This window comes from Schistocerca serialis, chromosome 1 (assembly GCF_023864345.2).
Source record: "Schistocerca serialis cubense isolate TAMUIC-IGC-003099 chromosome 1, iqSchSeri2.2, whole genome shotgun sequence".
Lineage (NCBI taxonomy): Eukaryota > Metazoa > Arthropoda > Insecta > Orthoptera > Acrididae > Schistocerca > Schistocerca serialis.
Genome location: NC_064638.1, coordinates 315,101,479 through 315,123,952, shown reverse-complemented (window position 1 = coordinate 315,123,952; position 22,474 = coordinate 315,101,479). Strand labels below are relative to the sequence as shown.

The 22,474-nt window shown below is 43.9% G+C and overlaps 2 protein-coding genes across 4 annotated transcripts in view; one reads left to right on the top strand and one right to left on the bottom strand.

Moving 5' to 3' along the window:
• The window catches only part of LOC126469730 (BRISC complex subunit FAM175B-like), a 133,548-nt gene extending 112,741 nt beyond the window's left edge, over window positions 1-20,807 (bottom strand). Inside the window, exons 1-2 of the mRNA XM_050096933.1 lie at window positions 20,651-20,807; window positions 20,432-20,522 (exon numbers count right to left, since the gene is read on the bottom strand). Coding sequence (XP_049952890.1) covers window positions 20,432-20,522; window positions 20,651-20,734 — 175 coding nt within the window. The 5' untranslated portion in view covers window positions 20,735-20,807. The remainder of the gene's footprint in view (window positions 1-20,431; window positions 20,523-20,650) is intronic.
• A 401-nt stretch (window positions 20,808-21,208) lies between these two features.
• Window positions 21,209-22,474, top strand: part of LOC126469715 (protein abrupt) — a 111,452-nt gene continuing 110,186 nt past the window's right edge. For 2 of the 3 annotated variants that reach the window (XM_050096919.1, XM_050096912.1), the window contains exon 1: window positions 21,341-21,816. The gene's annotated coding sequence lies outside the window, so the exon portion shown is untranslated. Of the gene's footprint in view, window positions 21,275-21,340; window positions 21,817-22,474 lie in introns of those variants that run through there. The other variant, XM_050096905.1, reaches the window with a different exon arrangement.

The following is a 22,474-nucleotide window of genomic DNA, read 5'->3' as shown; positions in this document are numbered from 1 at the left end:
TCGGCTTTGAACCGTGACATACTAAGTGAGGTCATTTCTTAATGGGCTGAATCTCCTAAATGTCCAGAGACTGTATATTAGCTGTGGTTATCCTAGCAATGAAAGAAAACTGTGACTGCAATTCCCGTGAACTTTGAATCATATCTCTTAGCGAACCAAAGCAATGTTGTTTGGACATGGAGGAGATACAGAGAGACAGGAACTGTCAATAACATGCATATCTCAGGCCGCCCAAGGGCTATTACTGCAGTGGTTGACCGCTGCCTACGGATTATGGCTCGAGGAACCCTGACAGCAATGCCACCATGTTCAATAATGCTTTCTGTGCAGCCACAGGATGTCATGTTATGACCCAAACTGTGTGCAATAGGTTGCATGATTCACAACTACACTCCCGACGCCCATCTCTGCAACCACAACACCATCCAGTGCGGTACAGACGGACCCAACAACATGCCGAATGGACCGCTCAGAATTGGCATCTCGTTCTCTTCACCAATGAGTGTCGCATATGCTTTCTATCAGACAATTGTCGGAGATGTGTCTGGATGCAACCCCGTCAGGCTGAACACCTTAGGCACACTGTCCAGCGAGTGCAGCAAAGTGGAGGTTCCCTGCTGTATTGGGGTGGCATTATATGGGGCTGACGTATGCCACTGGTGGTCTTGGAGGGCACCGTAATGGCTTTATGATACGTGAATGCCATCCTCCGACTGATAGTGCAACCATATTGGCAGCATACTGGCGAGGCATTCATCTTCACGGATGACAATTCGCGCCCCAATAGTGCACATCTTGTGAATGACTTCATTCAGGATAACAACATCGCTCGACTAGAGTGGCCAGCAGGTTCTCCAAACATGAACCCTATTGAACATGTCTAGGATAGATTGAAAAGGGCTGTTTATGGACGACATGACCAACCAACTACTCTGAGGGATCTACGCCGAATCGCCATTGAGAAGTGAGACAATCTGGACCAATAGTGCCTTGATGAACTTGTGGATAGTATACCACAACGACTAATGGCATGCATCAATGCAAGAGGATGTGCTACTGGGTATTAGTGGTACCTGTGTGTACAGCAATCTGGGCCTGCACCTCTGAAGGTCTCTACTTGCAACATAGGGTGGAGGGGTTTCGGGTTCTGCTGGATAGGTCAGAAGTCCACTACAGAGAGCAGGCGGCTACACGGGTAGCAGGGGTTGCATGGCGTAGACTGGGCACTTTTTTAGGTTAGATGGCCTCGGGCAAGTACAGAAAGGGCAACAGCTTCAAAGGGTATGGGGCAAAGTCAGGACATGTGGGGACGAAGCAGCAATCGGTATTTTAATAATAAACTGTTGAATCTGCATTGAGATTGCATGCAACCAGTGGTGGTGTGTTTGTCGCTGTTAGTAGTAGTTTATCCTGTAGTGAAATAGAAGTGGATAGTTCCTGTGCATTATTATGGGTGGAGGTTATACTCAACAACCGAGCTAGGATAATAATTGGCTCCTTTTACCAATCTCCCTACTCAGCAGCATTAGTGGCAGAACAACTGAGAGAAAATCTGGAATGCATTTCACATAAATTTCCTCAGCATGTTATAGTCTTAGGCGGAGATTTCAATTTACCAGATATAGACTGGGGCAATCAGATGTTTAGGATGGGTGGTAGGGACAGGGCATCGAGTGACATTATACTGAGTGCACTACCCGAAAATTACCTCGAGCAGTTAAACAGAGAACCGACTCGTGAAGATAACATCTTGGACCTACTGATAACAAACAGACACGAACATTTCGACTCTGTAAGCGCAGAACAGGGAATCAGTGATCATAAGGCCGTTGCACCATCCCTGAATATGGAAGTAAATAGGAATATAAAAAAAAGGGAGGAAGGTTTATCTGTTTAGCAAGAGTAATATGAGGCAGATGGCAGATTTCAGACTACCTAACAGATCACAACGAAAATTTCTGTTGTTGTTGTTTTTTTTTTTTTTTTTAAGGGCGCTCAACTACTAAGGTCATTAGCACCCAGTAACAAACGTTAGTGCACTAATAGCATAGAAAAACATAAGGGGGCATCACCAAAAAGTACTTACAAAGACACAGATAACCAAAATAAAAGAGTTAGATCTTTTTGGACAAGTCCGTCAATGTAATAAAACTATGGATACGAGCAGCTGCTCGAGCGTCATCAGCTAAAAGCTCCTGTAAAGTAGACGGCAGACACAGGACAACATAAGAGTGAATAAAACGAGGACAGGACAATAAAACATGGCGCACCATCAATGGATGACCACAGGGGCACTGCGGGGCGGGGTCACCGGACAACAGGTAGCGGTGGCTAAATCGGCAATGCCCAATCCGCAACCTGGCCAAAATGACCACCTCTTGCCAGGAAGGGCGTGAGGAGGTCGTCCAAGCTGTCAGGATTGGTTTGATGGCCCTAAGCTTATTTTCATGGAGAGAGGGCCAAGCTTCATGCCACAATGATGAAACGCGCCGACAAAGAACCCCACTAACATCAGTTGATGGGACGCAGGCAGGAGGACAGCAGCCTTGGCTGCAGGACCCGCAGCTTCGTTCCCCGGCACACCAACGTGGCCAGGAATCCACAAAGAAAGGACCTGAGCGACGGTATCAGCTAGCGACTGAAGGGAACGTTGAATTTGAGGCATGAGAGGGTGGTCCGAATATGGGTCACGGAGACACTGAATGGCGCTCAAAGAATCAGAGCAGATGGCATAGGGAGAATGACGATGGTGGCGGAAATACTGAACAGCCTGATAGAGCGCAAAAAGCTCAGCTGTAAAGCTTGAACACTGGTCAAGGAGCCGGTATTGAAAGGTATCATCCATAACGACAAAGGCACATCCGACGTCAGCCGTAGTCTTGGAGCCCTCTGTGTAAATAAAGACATTATTAGTGAGCTTCAAACGAAGTTCAACAAACCTCGAGGGGTATATCGAATCTGCGGTCCTCTCCTTTGGGAGCAAGCTGAGTTCAAGGTGAATGCAAACCTGAGCCTGGAGCCAAAGTGGCGTCGGGCTCTCACCCACCCGAAAAGTCGTAGGGAGGGTAAAATCAAGTTGCTGAAGCAGGCGACGAAAGCGAACTCCAGGATGTAACACGGCAGAGACATACAGCCTGTATTGGTGGTCGAGAGAGTCATCAAAGAAAGAAAAATATGACAGGTGGTCGGGCATTGACATCAGTTGGCAGGCGTACCGACAAGACAAAATATCGCGCTGGTAGTTTAGCGGTAATTTGGCAGCTTCAGCACACAGTCCCTCAACAGGGCTAGTGTAGAATGCTCCAGTCGCCAGACATAACCCCCGATGGTGGATAGAGTTTAGACAGCGTAAGATGGACGGCCGGGCAGAAGAGTAGACAAAGCTCCCATAATCCAGCTTTGATCGGACAATGGGCCGATATAAGTGAAGCAGGACCATTCGATTTGCTCCCCATGACGTACTGCTGAGAACACAGAGGACATTTAGGGGACGGGTACAACGAGCAGCCAAGTAAGACACGTGTGGAGGCAAAGTTTCCTGTCAAATGTAAGGCCTAAAAATTTTGTTGTCTCCACAAATGAGAGAGCAAGGGGAGTGAGATGTAAGGATGGTGGAAGAAACTCTTTGCAACGCCAGAAGTTCATACAGACCGTTTTCTCACCAGAAAAACGAAAACCGTTAGCAACACTCCAGGAATATAGACGGTCTAGACAACGCTGAAGACAGGGCTACAGGAGACATGTTCTCTGAGCGCTGCAGTAGATCGTAAAGTTGTCCACGAAAAGGGGGCCTGAAACGTCAGCTGGAAGGCAATCCATTATTGGATTGATAGCTATGGCAAAAAGGGCCAGGCTTAAAATGGAGCCCTGGGGCACCCCATTCTCCTGGCGAAAGGCATCTAACAAAACAGAACCCACACGTACACTGAACATTCGATCCATTAAAAATGCATTAATAAAAAGAGGGAGGCGACTGCGTAGGCCCCAAGTGTGCATGGTGCAGAGAATGCCCGCCCTCCAACAGGTGTTGTAAGCCTTCTCCAAATCTAAGAACACAGCCACCGTCTGGCGCTTACGCAAAAAGTTGTTCAGAATGAAGGTCGACAAGGTAACCAGGTGGTCAACATGAGAGCGGCGCCTACAAAAGCCACATTGGACATTGGTAAGGAGGTGTTGAGATTCAAGCAGCCAAACCAATCGAGAATTTACCATGCGCTCCATTACCTTGCAGACACACCTGGTAAGGGAGATGGGGCGATAACTGGAAGGAAGGTTTTTTTCCTTTCCTGGTTTGGGTATGGGAACAACAATTGCTTCATGCCGGCATGTGGGAACATTACCTTCAGTCCAGATGCGATTATAGGCGCAAAGAAGAAAGCCTTTACCTGCAGGAGAAAGGTTCTTCAGCATCTGAATATAGATACCATTGGGCCCCGGAGCAGAGGATCGAGACCGGGCGAGTGCACTTTCGAGTTCCCGCATTGTGAAGGTGGCATTGTAACTTTCATGATTCAAAGACTGGAAAGAAGGTGGCCGTGCCTCCTCTGCTTGTTTTCAGGGGAGGAAGGCAGGGTGGTAATGGGCAGTGCTCGAAACCTTCATGAAGAAGCGGCTGAAGGCATTTGAGACATCCTCAGGATCCACAAGGACTTCATTCGCTACAGTCAGGCCAGAAACCAGGGAGTGGACCTTGGTGACAGATAGCCGGTGCAGGCCACCCCAGACAACCGAAGAAGGAGTAAAACTGTTGAATGAGCTGGTGAAAGCCACCCAGCAAGTCTTTTTGCTTTCTTTGATAACACGACGACATTGTGCACAGAGTCGTTTGTAACTGATACAGTTCACCATCATAGGGTGGTGTTGGAAGGTGTGTAAAGCACGTCGCCGAGCATGAATAGTGTCACTGCATGCTGTAGTCCACCAGGGGACTGGGACTCGACGTGGAGAAGAGGAAGTACCAGGGATGGAATATTCAGCAGCATTGAGAATAATGTCCGTGAGGTATGTGACCTGACTATCGCAGTTGGAGAAGTTTTGATCATGGAAGGTCGCCAGGGAGGTGAAAAGCCCCCAGTCGGCTTTGGAGATGTTCCAGCTACTGGAACGTGGAGAAGGGGTGGGATGCAGGAGATGGATTATGCAGGGGGAAATGGTCGCTCGAGTATGTGTCAGACAGAGCATACCACTCGAATCGACGTGCAAGTTTGATAGAGGATATTGAGAGGTCCAAGTGGGAATAGGTATGCGTTACATCCAAAAGGAAGATAGGTGCACCGGTATTTAGGCAGACTAGATTGAGGTGGTTGAAAAGGTCTGCCAAGAGGAAGCCTCTCGGGCAGGATGCTGGAGAGCCCCAAAGGGGATGGTGGGCATTAAAGTCTCCAATCAACAAAAAATGGTATAGAAAGCTGAGCAATCAGTTGTAACATGTCTGCCCTAGTAAAGGCAGACAATGATGGGGTGTAAACAGTACAAATGGAAAATGTGAAAGTGGGGAGAGTAATTCGGATGGCAACTGCCTGCAGATCTGTGTGCAATGTGATTGGATCGTACTAGACATCATCCAGAACCAGCAACATGGCCCCTCCGTGACCCGGAATACCTGCCACAGGGGGTAGGTAAAAATGTACAAAGGTATAGTGCGCCAGGTCAATACGATCACATGTGCGTAACTTCATTTCTTGGAGACCTACGACAAGCGGGCAGTGCATTTGAAGGAGCAATTTTAGTTCCTCTCGGTTGGACCGAATGCCGCGAATATTCCATTGAAGAAGTGCCATTATGAAAACGAAAAGAAAAAGAGGAAACAAGAACGGGTCACCTCGATGGCCGCTGAGGGCCTGGCTTCGAGGGAGCACTGCTGCTGCAATCGATAGGTGGTGAGTCATGGTCCATCAACTCAACAGTTGCGTCTGCCACCTTCCTGAGCTGGTCAGGAGGGGCAGCTTCCTCCGCTGGTGAAAGGCCAGATGATCGGCTACCAGCGGTGCGGCCTGACGAAACTGAAGGTGGCCGGGGACGGCAAATGCTGGGTGGCACAGGAGAAGAAACACGCCTCGGCGGAGATGGAGAACTCTTTTTTTGATGAGCCTTCTTTGAAGAATTACGTTTTGTCGAAAGAACAGTTGATGGCTGTGAAGTTTGTGGATGCAAGAAATCTTCGTATGTCGGTTCTTTTTTGAAGGTCCAAGCATCTGATTTAGAGGTCCTCGTCTTAGCAGTAGCAGATGATGATGTTTGAGCCTTAGGGTTGGTGGGAGGAAGAGGAGACGTTGATTGGGCGATCTTTACACTGGCCAAACTGACGACCGAATCACTAAATGGTAGATCGCATGTCTGTGTAGCTATCTCCCTGGTAGGCCAAGGAGAGTTGAGAACGGTACTGTATTTACCTGCCGGAAGCACAGTGGGCTTTCTGCTATTGAATAACTTGCGAGCAGCCGAGGTCGACACCTTCTCTTTCACTCTAATTTCCTGTATCCTTTTCTCATCTTTGTAGATGGGGCAATCTTGAGAGGAGGCAGCATGGTCGTCCATACAGTTGATGCAACGAGGGGACGGAGGTGGACAGTCACCCTCATGGGCGTCCCTGCCACAGGTAACGCATTTAGCCGCACTTGAACAAGACTGTCGTATATGGTTAAACCGCTGACATTGGTAACACCTTGTAGGACTGGGTACATACGGCCGAACAGAAATGATTTCATAACCCGCTTCAATTCATGAAGGCAATTGCACTTTGTCAAATGTCAGGAATATGGTTTGGGTCGGTATGAGGTCCTTGTCGACCCTTTTCACGACCCAATGGACGGCCATCACTCCCCGATCAGAGAGGAAAGGCAGAATCTCCTCATCAGTTAGTCCGTCGAGTGACCTGGTATACATCTACATCTACAAGACTACTCTGTAATTCACATTTAAGTGCTTGGCAGAGTGTTCATCGAACCACAATCATACTATCTCTCTACCATTCCACTCCCGAACAGCGCGCGGGAAAAACGAACACCTAAACCTTTCTGTTCAAGCTCTGATTTCCCTTATTTTATTTTGATGATCATTCCTACCTACGTAGGTTGGGCTCAACAAAATATTTTCGCATTCGGAAGAGAAATATAGTGACTGAAATTTCGTAAATAGATCTTGCCATGACGAAAAATGTCTTTGCTTTAATGACTTCCATCCCAACTTGCCTATCATATCTGCCACACTCTCTCCCCTATTACGTGATAATACAGAACGAGCTGCCCTTTTTTGCACCCTTTCGATGTCCTCCGTCAATCCCACCTGGTAAGGACCCCACGCCGCGCAGCAATATTCTAACGGAGGATGAACGAATGTAGTGTAAGCCGTCTCTTTAGTGGACTTGTTGCATCTTCTAAGTGTCCTGCCAATGAAACGCAACCTTTGGCTCGCTTTCCCCACAATATTATCTATGTGGTCTTTCCAACTGAGGTTGTTCGTGATTTTAACACCCAGGTACTTAGTTGAATCGACAGCCTTGAGACTTGTACTATTTATCAAGTAATCGAATTCCAATGGATTTCTTTTGGAACTCATGTGGATCACCTCACACTTTTCGTTATTTAGCGTCAACTGCCACCTGCCACACCATACAGCAATCTTTTCTAAATCGCTTTGCAACTGATATTGGTCTTTGGATGACCTTACTACACGGTAAATTACAGCATCATCTGCAAACAACCTAAGAGAACTGCTCAGATTGTCACCCAGGTCATTTATATAGATCAGGAACAGCAGAGGTCCCAGGACGCTTCCCTGGGGAACACCTGATATCACTTCAGATTTACTCGATGATTTGCCATCTATTACTATGAACTGCGACCTTCCTGACAGGAAATCACGAATCCAGTCGCACAACTGAGACGATACCCCATAGGCCCGCAGCTTTATTAGAAGTCGCTTGTGAGGAACGGTGTCAAAAGCTTTCTGGAAATCCAGAAATACGGAATCAACCTGAGATCCCCTGTCGATATCGGCCATTACTTCGTGCGAATAAAGAGCTAGCTGCATTGCACAAGAACGATGTTTTCTGAAACCATGCTGATTACGTATCAATAGATCGTTTCCTTCGAGGTGATTCATAATGTCTGAATACAGTATATGCTCCAAAACCCTACTGCAAATCGACGTCAATGATATAGGTTTGTAGTTCGATGGATTACTCCTACTACCCTTCTTAAACATTGGTGCGACCTGCGCAATTCTCCAATCTGTAGGTACAGATCTATCAGTGAGCAAGCGGTTGTATATGATTGCTAAGTAGGGAGCTATTGTATCAGTGTAATCTGAAAGGAACCTAATCGGTATACAATATGGACCTGAAGACTTGCCCGTATCAAGCGATTTGAGTTGCTTCGCAACCCCTAAGGTATCTACTTCTAAGAAACTCATGCTAGCAGCTGTTCATGTTTCAAATTCTGGAATATTCCATTCGTCTTCCCTGGTGAAGGAATTTCAGAAAACTGCGTTCAATAACTCCACTTTAGCGGCACAGTAGTCGATAACAGTACCAGCGGCACTGCGCAGCGAAGGTATTGACTGCGTCTTGCCGCTTGTGTACTTTACATACGACCAGAATTTCTTTGGATTTTCTACCAAATTTCGAGACAATGTTTCGTTGTGGAACCTATTAAAGGCATCTCGCATTGAAGCCCGTGCCAAATTTCGCACGTCTGTAAATTTTAGCCAATCTTTGGAATTTCACTTTCTTCTGAACTTCGCATGCTTTTTCCATTGCCTCTGCAACAGCGTTCGAACCTGTTTTGTGTACCATGGGGGATCAGTTCCATCTCTTACCTATTTATGAGGTATGAATCTCTCAATTGCTGTTGCTACTATATCTTTGAATTTGAGCCACATCTCGTCTACATTTGTATAGTTAGTTCGGAAGGAATCGAGATTGTCTCCTAGGAAGGCTTCTAGTGATACTTTATCCGCTTTTTTAAATAAAATTATTTTGCATTTGTTTCTGGTGGATTTGGAAGAAACGGTATTGAGCCTAGCAACAACGACCTTGTGATCACTAATCCCTGTATCAGTCATGATGCTGTCTATTAGCTCTGGATTGTTTGTGGCTAAGAGGTAAAGTGTGTTTTCGCAACCATTTACAATTCATGTGGGTTCATGGACTAACTGCTCGAAATACTTTTCGGAAAAAGCATTTAGGACAATCTCGGAAGATGTTTTCACCGGTTTTGAACAAGTATTTTTGCCAACATATCGAGGGAAGGTTGAAGTCCCCACCAACTATAACCGTATGAATGGAGTATTTATTTGTTACGAGACTCAAATTTTCTCTGAACTGTTCAGCAGTTTAACCATACACGACAGTCTTGTTCAAGTGCGGCTAAATGCGTTACCTGTGGCAGGGATGCCCATGAGGGTGACTGTCCACCTCCGTCCCCTCGTTACATCAACTGTATCATCGGAGTCTGGGGGTCGGTAGAAGGGGCCAATTATTAACTTAGTTCGGCAGTTAAGTATAACCTCCACCCATACCAATTCGCACGGAGTATCTACTTCGACTTCACTACAAGATAAACCACTACTGACAGACACAAACACTCCACCACCAATTCTGCGTAATCTATCTTTCCTGAACTCCGTTTGAGACTTCGTAAAAATTTCTGCAGAACTTATTTCAGGCTTTAGCCAGCTTTCTGTACCTAGAACGATTTCGGCTTCTGTGCTTTCTATTAGCACTTGTAGCTCAGGGACTTTCTCAGCACAACTACAACAATTTACAACTACAATCCTGACTGTTCCTTGATCCAAGCACGTCCTGTATTTGCCATGCACCCTTTGAGATTGCAGCCCACCCCGTACTTTCCCGAGGCCTTCTAACCTAAATAACCGCCCAGTCCACGTAACACAGCCTCCGCTACCCGTGGACCCGCCAGCTGAGTGTAGTGAACTCCTGACCTATTCAGCGGAACCCAAAACCCCACCACCCTATGGTGCAGCCACCACGGTCGCAAAACCGTCTGAGCCCCTGATTCAGACCCTCCACCCAGCTCTGCACGAAAGGTCCGCAGTCGGTTCTGTCAACGATGCTGCAGATGGTGAGCTCTGCCTTCATCTTGTAAGCAAGACCGGCAGCCTTCACCAAATCAGATAGCCGCTGGAATCCAGAGAGAATTTCCTCAGATCCAAAATAACACACATCATTAGTGCCGACATGTGCCACCACCTGCAGCTTGCTGCACCCTGCGCTCTTCATGGCATCCGGAAGGACCCTTTCTACATCAGGAATGACTCCACCCGGAATGCACACGGAGTGCACACTGGATTTCTTCCCCCCCTAGCTGCCATATCCCTAAGGGGCCCCATTACGCGCCTAACATTGGAGCTCCCAACTACCAATAAGCCCACCCTCTGTGATTGCCCGGACCTTGAAGGCTGAGAATGATCCTCTGAAACAGGGCAGGTAGCTGCATCTGGCTCAGCCAGAGACAGTGCCTGAAACCTGTTTGTCAGACGCACCTGGGAGGCTTTCTGATCAGCCTCCAGGGATGTCTTTCGCTGCCTGCCATGCCTTGGAACGACCTCCCAATCAACCACAGGCGAGAGCTCAGCCCCACTGCGGGCAGCAACCGGGGCAACCACAGCGGCAGACCAATCTGGGAACAGACGGGATGAGGTTGACATCCCCATGATACCCAAGTCTGGCTCCCCAGAGTGGTGCCCATTGGCAACAGCCTCAAGCTGCGTGACCGAAGTCAGCGCCGCTTGCAGCTGTGAGCGAAGGGATGCCAACTCAGCCCTCATCCGAACACAGCAATCACAGTCCCTGTCCATTCTAATCGATGTTGAACAACAGTTACTGAAACACGCGTCTGTGCCTAGATAACGCAAGGGAAACACGCAAAGAGTGTATGAACTAAGATGTACCAATGCCTAACGACAGCGCTACAATCTGCCTGAATTTACGATTACAGTAACTAAAACTCGAAATTACACCTCCTATACGAAACTCACACGCAATTTAAGTTAGAATCTACGAAGTAAACACTAAAGTGCGATGCTACAACTCTCAAATACTACAATACGCCCGAGATTTATGAATTAAACAATGCAAGTACCCAAAAACACGCAAAGAAATTAAGAATTAAACTATGTAACAAGTAAGTAAGCTAAGAGTATACGACTTGCTGCTGGCAGCTGCTTATCCAACGGCGGCAGGGAGCACACCATACGACGTGACGAATTCAAGGTGCGGTGGGCCTCCACCCATACAGGAAATGTGTGCAAGAGAGTGGCTTGAAGTAATTTTTGGGCCTGGAAGGCGCTCTCTGTCTCCAACTGCAAGGTACTGTTGCGCAACCAAGTACAAGATTTCACTGGTCCTGCAATCGCATCTACACCCTTCTGAATGACAAAAGGGCTGACTGTTGAGAAATCGTGACCGTCAGGTCTTGTGACAACAAGAAACTTCGGTGCTGGTGGTAGAATTTTCGGAACAGGAGTTTCATCTAGCTTTCTTTTTTGGGCAGAAGACAGGGGAGAAGAAGAAAAAGAGAAATCCATTGCGGATGAATTCCCCATTACTGCCAGCGTCTCCGATGGCGCGCTCCTTTCTTGTGGTGGCCCTCACAGAGGGCACTCCCGCATTAGGTGATTGTTCACACCTCAAGTCACACCTCCTGAGAAACTGATGGAGGGACCAATCGGCACATTCGGAAGGTAACAGCTCAGGCAATCACCCCTCCCTGGGCCTGGCCTTTATCAGGGGGTACGTGCGTGCCTAACTTGTCTACCCAGGGCGGGGAATTACGCATTACCCCGTCACTGGCTATGCGTGCGATGGCTTTCAGACATGCACAGGAAGGAAAGAAGAAAGAGAGAGAGGGATACAAGAAAGAATTTCAAATGCCGAAGCAGAGAATAAGACGTGGAAAAGAAGACAAGGAGAATAGGGCAAGGAGAATGAGGCAGAGAGAGAGAGAGAGAGAGAGAAGTAAGGGCATGAACGCGAGGAGAAGAGTGAACGTAGGGAAAGACCAATAGAGGAAGAAAGTGAGAGGATGGAGAAAAACAAAGGAAACAGGATCCTGGCATTTTCAAACGTCCGTCTCCAGACCAAGGCTCGATGCATTACTCCCAAGAAGAGGGAGTGTGAAGGGGAGGTAAGGGGAGAGGGGGGGAGATTGGGGACGAGGAGGGATGGGGAAGGGGGGTAGGGCAGCCCGGACAGGAAGGAGAATTGCACCAGTTCAGGCACCCGTGCTCGCCACGCACATATCCACAAAAGAGTTGTGGACACCTGAGGGAAATTTCTGTTCCGACACTGACAATGTTGACTGCTTATGGAAAAAGTTCAAGGCAATCGTAAAATGCGTTTTAGACAGGTACGTGTCGAGTAAAACTGTGAGGGACGGGAAAAACCCACCGTGGTTCAACAACAAAGTTAGGAAACTACTGCGAAAGCAAAGAGAGCTTCACTCCAAGTTTAAACGCAGCAAAAACCTCTCAGACAAACAGAAGCTAAACGATGTCAAAGTTAGCTTAAGGAGGGCTATGCGTGAAGTGTTCAGTGAATTCTAAAGTAAAATTCTATGTACCGACCAGACAGAACATCCTAGGAAGTGCTGTCTTACGTTAAATCAGTAAGTGGATCGAAACAGCATATCCAGACACTCTGGGATGATAATGGCACTGAAACAGAGGATCACACGCATAAAGCTGAAATACTAAACACCTTTTTCTAAAGCTGTTACACAGAGGAAGACCGCACTGCAGTTCCTTCTCTAAATCCTCGCACGAACGAAAAAATGGCTGATATCGAAATAAGTGTCCAAGGAATAGAAATGCAACTGAAATCATCCAACAGATGAAAGTCCACTGGACCTGACGGGATACCAATTCGATTCCACACAGAGTACGCGAAAAAAATTGCCCCCCTTCTGACAGCCGTGTACCGCAAGTATCTAGAGGAATGGAAGGTTCAAAATGATTGGAAAAGAGCACATGTAGTTCCAGTTTTCAGGAAGGGTCATCGAGCAGATGCGCAAAACTATAGGCCTATATCTCTGACATCGATCTGTTGTAGAATTTTAGAACATGTATTTTGCTCGCGTATCATGCCATTTCTGGAAACCCAGAATCTACTTTGTATGAATCAATATGGATTCCGGAAATAGCGATCATGTGAGACCCAACTCACTTTACTTGTTCATGAGACCAAGAAAATATTAGATACAGGCTCACAGGTAAATGCCATTTTCCTTGACTTTAGGAAGGCGTTCGATACAGTTCCGCACTGTCGCCTAATAAACAAAGTAAGAGCCTACGGGATATCAGACCAGCTGTGTGGCTGGATTGAAGAGTTTTTAGCAAACAGAACACAGCACGTTGTTCTCAATGGAGAGACATCTACAGACATTAAAGTAACCTCTGGCGTGCCACAGGGGAGTGTTATGGGGCCATTGCGTTTCACAATATATATAAATGATCTAGTAGATACTGTCGGAAGTCCCATGCAGCTTTTCGCAGATGATGCTGTAGTATACAGAGAAGTTGTAGCATTAGAAAATTGCAACGAAATGCAGGAAGATCTGCAGTGGATAGGCACTTGGTGCAGGGAGTGGCAACTGACCCTTAACATAGACTAATGTAATGTACAGCAAATAAATAGAAAGAAGGACCCTTTATTGTATGATTATATGATAGCAGAACAAACAGTGGTAGCAGTTACTTCTGTAAAATATCTGGGAGTATGTGTACGGAACGATTTGAAGTGGAATGATAATATAAAATTAATTGTTGGTAAGGTGGGTGCCAGGTTGAGATTCATTGGGAGAGTCCTTAGAAAATGTAGTCCATCAACAAAGGAGGTGGCTTACAAAACACTCTGTCGACAACATCAGTGTGGGATCCGTACCAGGTCGGGTTGACAAGAGGAGATAGAGAAGACCCAAAGAAGAGCGGCGCGTTTTGTCACAGGATTATTTGGTAAGCGTGATAGCGTTATGGAGATGTTTAGCAAACTCAAGTGGCAGACTCTGCAAGAGAGGCACTCTGCATCGCGGTGTAGCTTGCTGTCCAAGTTTCGAGAGGGTGCGTTTCTGGATGAGGTATCGAATATATTGCTTCCCCCGGCTTATACCTCCCGAGGCGATCACGAATGTAAAATTAGAGATATTCGAGCGCTCACGGAGGCCTTCTGACAGTCGTTCTTCCTGCGAACCATGCAATTGGAACAGGAAAGGGAGGCGAGCCATGGTAAAAATTGCTGTTTTGAAGAGCGCACCGCAGCACATAGTGTGAAGCAGTTGCCCTCCGTTTCTGGAGGTGGCGCCACTGTGGCAATCGCAGCTTTGGTGTCTCCCTCTGGTGGGAAAGGTTGCCTGTTCACGTGCATTTAAGGGGCACTATGAGCTCGCCAGTCGGTCAGTCTCTCGTCCCCAGCTTGCTTGTCTGTCTCTCATCCGCATTTGTTAGGCAGTTAGTGTGTCTGTCGTTCGGAGTGCTAGTATGTCTGTCGTTCGGATCAACCTTTAAAGCCGGCTAAATGAGAGAATTTCCACTCCGCCAGTAAGAACTCAGGGAGTGGTCGCCCGGTCGGGGCTTAGTTCCTGCATCTGAGTCTGCGCATTAGGACGCCAATCTGCTCAAGTTTGCTCAGGCAATGGTCATTGGCTGTTGGATCGATTGGTTGGTCGGTCGCGCACTGAGACACAAGATGACTTATCTGTCTTGAGCGTCGGCACATGTGAGATCGCCACGTGAGTCCAGTGGGCAGCGGCGTATAGCAAGGGGTAGTGACTTCGCGGTCGACACGAGAGTAACAGGAGTCAACCCACGACATCAGTCTGGCCGGTGCAAGCTGCGACACCGTGAGACGGGAGATCGGCGCGACTTCCTGCGTCCGTTGAAGCAGCTGGCAGTGGACGGTTCGGGAGAACGATTTGGGGGTGCTGCGCCAGGTCTTCTCGAGAAATTGCAGTTTATTAGAAGTTAAGCAATTGGTGATATGTTGTCTGATTTACTCTTGTTAAATTCTGCTTGTTTTCTTGGTGAGGTCACCAGCCGTTTTGCTTTGGGGTTGTTCCACCATTCTTCTCCGTTTGCCCACCCGTGGGAAGGTGGTTGTTTATAAATTGGGTGGTCTGTTTTTCCCTTGTGATTAGGGGCGGGTAAGACCAACCTGCGATTTGGGTTGTTCAGTAATCTTCCTATCAAGCTACCGTATGTTAGCAGCTGCCTCTGTCATGTTTGTCGGATTTGGTGTGTTAACGAATTTATTACTTGGAGTGTAACGGCCTAATACTTGAAATGTGTTTTGATCTTTGGAAATTTTGATATTATTGCCTATGATCTTGAGAGGCGGTATCTGTGGACTGTAGAGCATCATAACTATTGTTTGGCCAACCTTGTAGAATTTTATATAAGATTGCATTTCATGGGCTTTTATTTAAATGATCATTTTAGTATATAAAGTTGCCACCTTTTCACCGTAAGAATTTTCTTAGAAGTTAAAAATCAAGTTGCAGCTTCGGTGGCAGGGTTAATATTTTAATTGTTAGTGTTTTGTATCATTTCCATCCCTGCTACGGGAGGGTGCACAGTTTGTGTGCTTGTGTAAATTGTTAAAACTCTTAGTTTAAAGTTATCTGGTGTGTTGCAGATTTGCACCAGTGTAGTCTTTCAGAGGCTGTTGTGACCGGTCGTAACAACGGCCATGTCAAGAGGAAGCGGCAAGGTTCTCTGCCCGAAAGCTCATACAGTCAAAACTTGTTTCTTTCTGCCTCTGAATAAATTGTAACTTTGATATTTAGAGGCTGCTTTCTGATTATAATTTTAAATGTCTCTTTTAAAAAAATGCTATTAGGCATTATTAAAGTGAATAAAATTCCCATTCGTTAAAAGGAATTTGGTTGTGATTTCATCAGTTACTCCCTGGCAACTACTTCCATGCTAACATAGTGTGATTAAATGTGTTAATGTTCTTGATGAATCGCTAGCAAATAAAATAAATTCTTAAGAATATTCTTTGAAAATAAATCACGGTTTAGGAGTTAATGACAGTGGCACGTAAAGTGCCCTCCGCCACACACCGTTGGGTGGCTTGCGGAGTATAAATGTAGATGTAGATGGTGGTACAACACGCAATGTGTGGGTTTCATGAGCAATAAAAAGGGCAGAAATGATGTTTATGTTGATCTCTATTCCAATTTTCGGTCCAGGTTCCTGAACTCTCGGAGCCAGGGTGATGTACAACTTGTTGGTGTGTGTAGTTGTGTATCATACTTACCATATGTTTTATACCCTCATTTCATTGTTTTCTTTGTTTGTGATCTTGCGGTATATTTTTTGTGAATTGGATTTGAAATTGATATTTAAGTCACGTTTTGTGAAGTGAAGTGGACAATGAGCCAACTTCAATTATTTTTTTTCTTTTTAATACAAAAGTTAGGAGTCACTGAAGAGTACTGTAATAGTCATACCAGCATTTATGGGATTAAATCATGTATGCGTGTTGAATGAAGGTTTTATATCAATGTACTTCCAACAGCTACATGTGGGCATGTCAGAGAGAAAAGCATGGTGGTTCATTTGGCACAGTATATGGTTCAAGATATTGACTCTGTCTCTCTGTTACAGTTATGACGACATATCATTTTTCTTACTAGTCAAATATGCCATGCTTGAAATTGGTGCTTGTGAATGGCCAGTGACTGCTTTCAGTATGTAGAGAGGGATGCGATGAAATCAATAAATATAAGGGACCAGTAGGGTGGCCGAGGGTGATACTAAAGTCAACGAATATCATTTTGATAAGAAAAGGGTGGAAGTGGGAATCAAGTAGTTGGCCTCTGAATTTTTGGGGCTGTTATTTCAGGTGAGGATTGATCTGTGTTTTTATTATTTCAATCTCTTAAACTGTATTATTTTATTATGTTTGGTCATGATACAGTACACATACATGCACCAACTTGAGCATTCGATACCAACCATTGCCTTCAAGCCACGATGTGCTGAGATGTATTTGTTAATGAGCTGACATTTCAAAATACCCTCTGGTATTATTTCTGTTCACGAGTCTGTCTTTCATGAGAAATTTTAAACATAGTAAGTTTGATTACTTATTATCTTAATGCCGTGTAATCTTTCACCTTTCAGTATTGGTATCGTTCTTTTAAGTTGAGGTATTTAAGTCAACTGATCTTAATTTTTATGTTTTTGCACTAAGTGCATTATTGTCACGTTTTGGCTTTTTGTTTTGTTTTTATTTATTTGTAGGCCTATAGGTCTTTTTCATTCAGCTGTACAGGCTTTGTGATTCTTTTTTATACCCGTTATTGTTGGTCTGTGATTTTTTTTAAACAAATGTTGTAGCGTGTTATTTCGATTTGTACAATTTATACAATTGTGATTTGCGGTTGTTATTTTAGTTTATCTCGCCAAACTCTGAAATTTCTCGCAGTTTTTCTTGTAGCATCAGTAATTATTACTCAGAATTTGCACGATTCTGTTTCTGAGGTGCCATGACAACGTGTATTTTCTAATTGTTCACCATTTTCAAATCGTGTTTGTGTAGCATCTTGTACCATTCTGACACTGTACAGTATACCGAGCGACCGGCAATATTTTTCAAGCTCGGGAGCCTCCTTCAATACAGTGGACAAACCGTCAATACTGCTCTCTGAGGTCAATATTATTGCGCAATGCTCTTTACTGCACAACAAATATTCAGCAATTGAGAGACTCTTTAGGTCTTCCTACGGCGTCATTAGCCAAAGCCAACGTGTGGTATCTAACATTCTTGTTTATCCCATAACGAAGCGTCGATTATTTATATGCAAACTCAAAAAAAAAAAAAAAAATAAAAATAAAAATCAATGGACGTGAGGCAATAATACCGCTATTGTAGCATTAATAGTTGATCTTTTATTGTTCCCCTTTCAATCACAAACGGTTTGTTAGGGTCTTTCTAAGATTCTCGTAATCAGCTTTCTGGGGTAAACATGCCATGATGATGCTGGGGAAAAAAAAGAAAAAGAAACTATTAATCTGGTGGTAGAGTTCGTGCTTTACGTTGAAAAAAATTTGTAGAACTATAGCTTCCATGATTCTAAAACCGTGAGAAGGTACAGGCAGCCCGATGGCTACTCAAGGAAACAAGCATCAGGCAATAAAAGAGCAACACCGGCACTCCTTACATCTTCAAGTTCTCCGCAAGTCACACCACCGCCATTGAAGGATTACACGAAGCGAGAGAACCGTCGGAAGATTGAAAGACGCTAGGTAGAAGGAGTGACAATATCACTGCTGGAGACTACAACAATGGGAGCAAGCAATGTTCACGGATGAGTCGCGATTTGGCCTGCGATCACCTGAGGGTAGAATGGCAGTCTGGAGAAGCCCTGTGGAAATGTATTAGCTTGCACATTTTCATCCAGGATGCTTTTTATGAATGGTTCTCTGACTGTGTGCGGAGGTATCAGTATGACGGATTTGTTGTTGTGCAACACTGAAGCCTTACAATAAGCACATCAGTATGTGGAGGAAATCCTCTTGAGGCATGTTATGCAAGTGGCCCATACCCCCAGCTCACGGGGAAAGGGGAAAAAATGTCAGGTGCTTTTCTTTCAGGAAAATGATCTGAAAATCGTTATTAAGCAGGTTTATAATGGGATTGAAATGAACTTTTTTATGGCTTCTTACAAGTCGCCATTCGTCTTCCAGAATATTGAAAGCACTCCTTGCCGGTCACCCTAAAAAAGATCGTATGAGCGCACTTCCCATTATGCTCTTTGCACCATTTCCTGGCGATAGCTTTATGCTAAGGTACGATGACAAACGTTCATTTGTTAACGAGAATTATGCAAGAGTTATTTGATGAGGCGGGGGACTCATGCTATTGGACCGCTTGACAAACTGCTTTAAATCCTATTAAGCATACCAGCTGAGAAGGGCCTGCTAGCAGTATTCAGTGACCATACACGGCCTCTTGAAGGCCCTCCTGAGAGAATGAGAGAAGATTCCTCAAGATGACATCAGGCATTAATCACAAGCAAGTCTGAAGGGTTGGAAGCCTCATGGTGCAAGAGGATGTCATACACGCTTCTGAAGATGCGAGGAGAGCTCAGTGAATTGTAGAAATCCAAAATAATTTTTTAGTTCCTAAATAGGACCATACCACAACATTCTGTCATATCAAGTTCAAAATATCAGCATTAAACACTAGACAGCGCCACAACATACTAAAAAGATGCCTCTTCCCACAAGATGCATTTCAAATCCACCACGCTTAGAGCTAAACCAAGCAACCCTGCCTCAAACACTACACATTTACATCATGAGCCAAAGCACACAAACGGTACCGTACATTTCGGTTGTACTAACGGGGGAAAGGATGATGCTAGGAATATTCATTTTGATGGAGTTTCAAACTGCAAGAAGGAAATTAACCAAACACAGGTATACTGTGATTGCAGAAATACAGATGTATGGGATCTGTACGGGAGACAGCGAAGGTGTTCAAGAGTGGACAAGAAGATCGATAAATTACTGACAATTCTCAAGAGTTCATACGGAAAATATTGCTAGGAACACTTTATGCGTTTTCGGGCAACTTCAGACATTTTTGAAAGTGGGCAGTTTAAGTAGCTATCTTTTTTAAAAGTGAGATAAATCCGGTATTCATGGGCGGATCAGGAAGAATATTCGACAAGACGTTCGCCTTGACTAGTAACATAATACTTACTACAGATAACCACTATGTTCTTTACGACGTTTTTCTCATGTTTCCTTCACCACTGCTCGAAGACTACGAGTAGTATCATACAGTCCTTTTTACACACTTACTTTAACATTGTACCGCAATTTATCTCACGTTTCGTACAGGTAATAAAACTTTTCTACAAATTTATTTACAGGAAGTGAAGTCTAAATACGTTGACTACCAATTGACGTCTATATTGATGTAAAAAAATTAATTTTCGTTTATAAAACAGATTCAACTTCCCACGAGTCCCACCTGTGAAAATTGTGTGTCCCATCCCTGAAGCCTTGAGATGTAATATTATAAGCTAGTAAAACCGTAACATTTACTGACACATCAGCATGTAGATTTCTGCCTTATAAGTGGGAACTCAGTGTGTTGTTGTCACCCACAACAAAGTTCAGATGATTAGCAACTCACTTTGCAACCTTCGGATTTTAAACGAAGGTAAGACAGCTATTCATATGATCACCAATGTTTATATACTTTTTGTTAAATTAGTTTTCGCTTGTTCAAAACATTGTGCAACTGTCCTAACCGTGACAATGGAATTTCCCAGCACGAATTAGACTACTCTCCATTGCGTGAATACACAATTTGCTCATTCACATCCTTTCCCAAAATAGATATTTGAAAAAAGTGGTCGTTGGGATAATATAAACAAAATAACTATACGTAACTTACTAATAAGTGTTTCCATTTGCTGATTGCTTATCTGCGCGTCGCTGATAGTGTTCCTTACATGATTAATTATTTCACCAACAAGAAATCCTTCCTGCAGGAAGATATTTATAGAAATTTAATTATAAAATAACGCACTGAATGTCACAAATTAACAGTTTCACAACACTACAACGTAACATGTCAAACGTCATGATTACTTTAAAGGGAAATTAGGGATACCTGGTCACATATGCTATTTGTATTCTCGTAAATTAAAAAGGACAGTGCAGGTCCACTGAACATCACACACACTTGTGTACTCATTGCACTTTTAACTTAAATACAGAACTTTCCTTCTACTCAAACACACCAACTACTATACTGTAAACATGCGCTATCGAAGTCGTTAGTCGATACGCAATAATATCTTAGAATGAAATCACAGGTTGATGGCAGGTTTCCTGTAAAACTCAATTAAATTTTGTTCGCGTAAAATAAACAGTACATGTGATGAAATATTTGCTCATTATACAATACTGAAATTTATTATAAAATAGGTGTCCTAATTACTGAACAGGACTTAAATAATTAATACTTGGTCATTATGAGCTACTCTCTCACTTACATTTTGATAACAAATCGCTTCGTAATCTAAAAATAGTGACAAGAAAGCAGTAACATTATTGCCAGCACAAATCTAGATAATAATTACTGGCTAGAAGAACGCGTCCTTTTTTTCTTTTCTTTTTTTTAAAGAGTTGACTATCGATTTTCTGGTCGAGCTATCGCAATTACACAGTTGAATGTATATCGCGAAGTGATTTTATCAGATCTGAGGACGGGGGAGAAGTAAAGAAAGCAAATGTAATTATAGACACATTAAAATTGTGTGTTTGTAACAAAGAGACTAGTATAGTTTACATTTGATGTTCTGGTTTCATTTAATTCATGCATTGTACTCAAGCTAATAATTTTGTGCTAGTTTGTATGAGAAAAACTACGTTTGCCGTAGTTAAGAATAGATTTCTACGGAACAGTGAGAGCACGAAGAGTTAAAATCAGGAAATTTGTCTGCTTTCTGTATTGTGACGTATTACAAATCTCTGGTTTCAGTAAGGTGTTCGATACAGACTGATTTTCGTATTGTGTATAAATACAAAATTATCATTAATATTTTTCGTGTCAGTACATGGTCATCAGTACATTAGAACCTAATCGGTAATTATAATGCCGCTTGTAAAATTGCCGTGGAAAAGTAACACAGTCGTACGACAGGAAAAATGGAACTTTTCAGGTTCGGTAATGGTAATGCATAGTGTGCGACGAGTTGTTTTCATCTCTCCACCAGAGTAGCGCTGAGGGTTGTAATGATAAACAACTTCCATTAAAATGAACGTTAATTAATAGTAAATGTCTTAGTAAAATTTCTCCTGGTCGATAAGAAGTGACATTTTTATGTTGGATAAGAAATTAAATGTCGTGTCAACGATACTTCTGATCATTATATGAAGTTTCAGTTGTCTTATTTCAGCTGTGCTGTAACCGACACAGTCATCATGCAGCTGTGGCAGTTGTGACATGTGTAGTTACGACAACTGAATGTTTTTTTTTTTTTTATTTTTTTTTTTTTTATTTTTTTATTTTTTTATTTTTTTTTTTGTAAAGTGTGACTACAGTATTATTTCCAATCTCCAGTAACTTTGCAGATATTTTCACCTGAGTCCAGGGTTGATTTCTTCATTTGAGCTTACAGTACTCGGTAAGGGTCTCCAGCTTGTCCACTTTCTATTTCTCTTGCATCAAGCACATCCACCTTGTAAAACTTTTTGGGAAAGATAGAAGGCTATCAAAGGTTTAAAAAAAGTTATAGGCTTGTACTATGATGGACAGCTTAAAAGGCCCATATGCACTAATTGCATTCTTTTCAAAATGATCTAAAATAAATATTGTACTTATAATATGTTCCATTTGATGTTTATTTGACTTCATGCCCAGGGCAGATGGTGTTCATTAATACCTTGTTTATTTTTGTAGATCAGAAATCAGACCCACATATACTTCGAC